We start from the raw sequence: 3,335 nt of genomic DNA on the forward strand, positions 1-3,335 counted from the left end.
TCGGAATTAATCAAAAAATACTTTAGAAGCTTATTCGTTATTGGTTTGAGCACTCATATGAAGCCATAATAAAAACAGCACCGAAAGTAAGGATCTCGAAATTCGCATAATATTATACCTATAGTATGATATAAAAATGTATGAAATTCATGATTCTTGGCCCCATGAAATCCAGAAATTAATGTTAAAATAGCAGAAATTTCGGTTCTTACGTCACATTATAAATTATTGTTCTTCTTTATTAGTATAAAATTTCAAAACATTATGAATCACACCAGTTTGTTCAAACACGGCAGGCTCCTGCTTACTCTGGAAAATAATATTTTAACCTATAAAGAAAGAATCAAAGAAAACACGTATGAGGGAGCATTTTTTTTTAAAGTTGGATCCTTTTTCCGTTGACTTTATACAACAAAAATTGGATCCGATTTCGATCTCTAAATCCAGTTTCTCCTTAGTCATTGAGTGCTACTCCCCATTAACAATGGAGCTTCAGTTTCACTACTTGTTAACCTTGTTTGCTTCCTTTCTTTTCTTGTCAGTAGTAGTTAAGATCTTGAAGAAGATGAAAACCATGGAGTCGAACATCAAGCAGCTGCCACCAGGGCCATGGAAATTACCCTTGATCGGAAACCTGCATCAGCTAGTTGGCTCACTCCCTCATCGCATCTTGAAAGGCCTCGCCGATCAACATGGACCACTGATGCACCTTCAGCTCGGAGAAACCTCCAACATCGTCGTTTCTTCGCCGGAAATCGCCAAGGAAGTCTTGATAACACATGGTACTATCTTTTCCGAACGACCTTTCGTGATCGCCATAAACACGATTACTTATGGTTACAGGGACATTGCCATGGCACCCTACGGTAATTACTGGAGACAAGTACGAAAGATTTGTACTTTAGAGCTTTTGACAGCGAAAAGAGTCAAGTCATTTGAATCAATCAGACAAGAACAAGTCTCGAATCTGGTTAGATACATATCAGCAAATGAAGGGTCGCAGATCAATCTTAGTAAGAAAGTATTTGGCTTGACGTATGGGATCACATCGAGAGTAGCATTTGGTAGTCAGTACAACGATAAGAACTTGTACTCATCTGTTGTTGATGAAATAGTAAAACTGGCTTCTGGTTTTAGTATTGCGGACATGTACCCTTCTTCCAAAGTGCTCCGATTGATGAGTGGAATGAGCAAAAAGCTTGAGACTTTGTTTAAGAAGAGCGATGCGATACTTCAAGGCATCATCGATGAACATAGGGAGAGACTGGAGAGAGGTGATCAAGGAGAAGAAGCCAAGGAAGACATGGTTACTGTTCTTTTAAAGATTCAGCAACTTGGTGAGCTCGAACTTCCCCTGTCTGACAAAGACATCAAAGCAATCATTTGGGGTAGTATGTCTGGTTTTTTGAATTTCTTATTTTCTCTAATCATCTCTTAATTAATGTGTCATATTGAATTCGAATCGAACTCTAACATAAATTAACATTGGCTCATGATCTCTCAGGATGTTTTCATTGGGGGGAGTGAGACATCATCAACGATCGTCGACTGGGCCATGTCGGAAATGATGAAGAATCCGAGGGTACTAAAAAAGGCACAAAATGAGGTAAGAAATGTCTGTAATGAAAAAGGAGACGTGGATGAAGCAAGTATTCAAGAACTAAAATATTTGACATTTGTAATCAAAGAAACCTTGAGGTTACACCCTTCGTTCCCTCTGTTAATTCCAAGAGAAAATAGAGAGGAGTGTGAAATTAATGGATATCGAATACCTGCAAAGACAAGGGTCATCGTCAACGCATGGGCTATAGCAAGAGATCCGAACTATTGGACCGAACCGGAGCGGTTTTATCCCGAGAGATTCTTGAATAGTTCGAGTGATTACAAAGGAGCCAATTTGGAGTTCATTCCATTTGGTGCCGGAAGGAGAGTTTGTCCAGGCATATTGTATGCACTTCCTAACATCGAGTTGCCTTTGGCTAAATTGCTTTACCACTTTGACTGGAAGCTTCCTAATGAAATGGGACATGAAGATTTAGATATGGCTGAAGCTTTTGGTGTGTCTGCCAAAAGAAAAGATGATTTAATTTTAATTCCAAGCATTCATAAAACATGTGTATGATGATTAATAATTTTATTCCAAGCATATCACTTGCATCAGCTAATGTTGAGCAGCAACCGGCATGGATGGATCAATGGACTAACAGGATGATCGTTTCTTTAAAAATTTCATATAATTTAAAATTTTATTAACTTTATTGATGATTTATTTCTCTGCTCTAGCTGAAGGTATTGGGTCGAAGGCTCTTCTTGGTTTGTTTGCATTTTGGTGGATATGCTTAGTCCGGCTGAAGACACCGGCTAAGGAGTTGTTTGGGTTCTGTCTGTTTGTTAGTAAGGTGATGTGCATATTGTATCTTTTTGGCGTTCCTTTGTTTGTTATGCGTGTGGCCAAGCGAGTTATTCTGTTTTGCTTGCGCTGATAGTCGTTTCATTGCTCCTCTTTGTCGACACTTTCATGATGGACTCTTTTTACTCTATTTAAGTTTAAGGAGATTTTTAACGAGGTTCATATTTTTCGTCTCATTTTATTTATATGAATAAATTTAATCTTTAAATACTTATAAATTCATTTCGTAACGTAAAATCTTATATTTTTCCTTGATAATTGGACACTTTAATTGAAAGCTTCCCAACAGAAGGAAGTATGAAAACTTGGACATAACATGTGTACCCGGTTTAACGGTAAGAATGAAACACGACCAGTTTACAATTCCAGATCCTTATTATTCTTGTTCAGTTGATATTATCAGTACAATGTATTTTTCAGGTGAGCATGAATTTTATTTTTTTAGTTGTTTATTTTAATGATAGTGTTCACTCTAAAATTTTATTTATATCCGTCGTATACTTATGATATTAATAAATATATGTTTATCCGAAAAAATATTTCCGGAGATAACAATGAGTATAAACGGTTATAAAATAAAAATAAATAAAATTATAAGGACAAACTATAATAAGTTAAAAGATGAAAATTTTCAGTAATATGAAAAATTAAAAATATAAGAGAATTTATAATTGTGTGCGACATGATTCAAACTTCTAACATTAATTCTTAATATATATTTATATAATAAATACTTGATTACAAATAAAACTTAGGGTAAAATATAGTAATGGTCACTGAACTTTTCTAAAGCTTAATTTAAGTCCTCTAACTTTTAAAACTTGCAATATAATCCCCCAACATTTAGTCTGTTTGCAATATGATCCCTCAATATTTAGTCCATTTGCAATATGGTCCCCGACGTAACTATTGGGGGACCATATTG

The 3,335-nt window shown here is 35.6% G+C and overlaps 1 protein-coding gene across 1 annotated transcript; it reads left to right on the top strand.

Annotated features, from left to right (window-relative positions):
* Positions 1-420: 420 nt before the first annotated feature.
* On the top strand, positions 421-2,137 carry LOC120126598 (tabersonine 6,7-epoxidase-like). Its single transcript, XM_039144759.1, has 2 exons — positions 421-1,388; positions 1,506-2,137. The coding sequence occupies exons 1-2, from the start codon at positions 485-487 to the stop codon at positions 2,120-2,122; spliced, it is 1,521 nt and encodes a 506-aa protein (XP_039000690.1). The 5' UTR covers positions 421-484; the 3' UTR covers positions 2,123-2,137.
* The last annotated feature ends 1,198 nt before the right edge of the window (positions 2,138-3,335 follow it).

Source organism: Hibiscus syriacus, unplaced genomic scaffold (assembly GCF_006381635.1).
Source record: "Hibiscus syriacus cultivar Baekdansim isolate YM2019G1 unplaced genomic scaffold, ASM638163v2 tig00110458_pilon, whole genome shotgun sequence".
NCBI lineage: Eukaryota > Viridiplantae > Streptophyta > Magnoliopsida > Malvales > Malvaceae > Hibiscus > Hibiscus syriacus.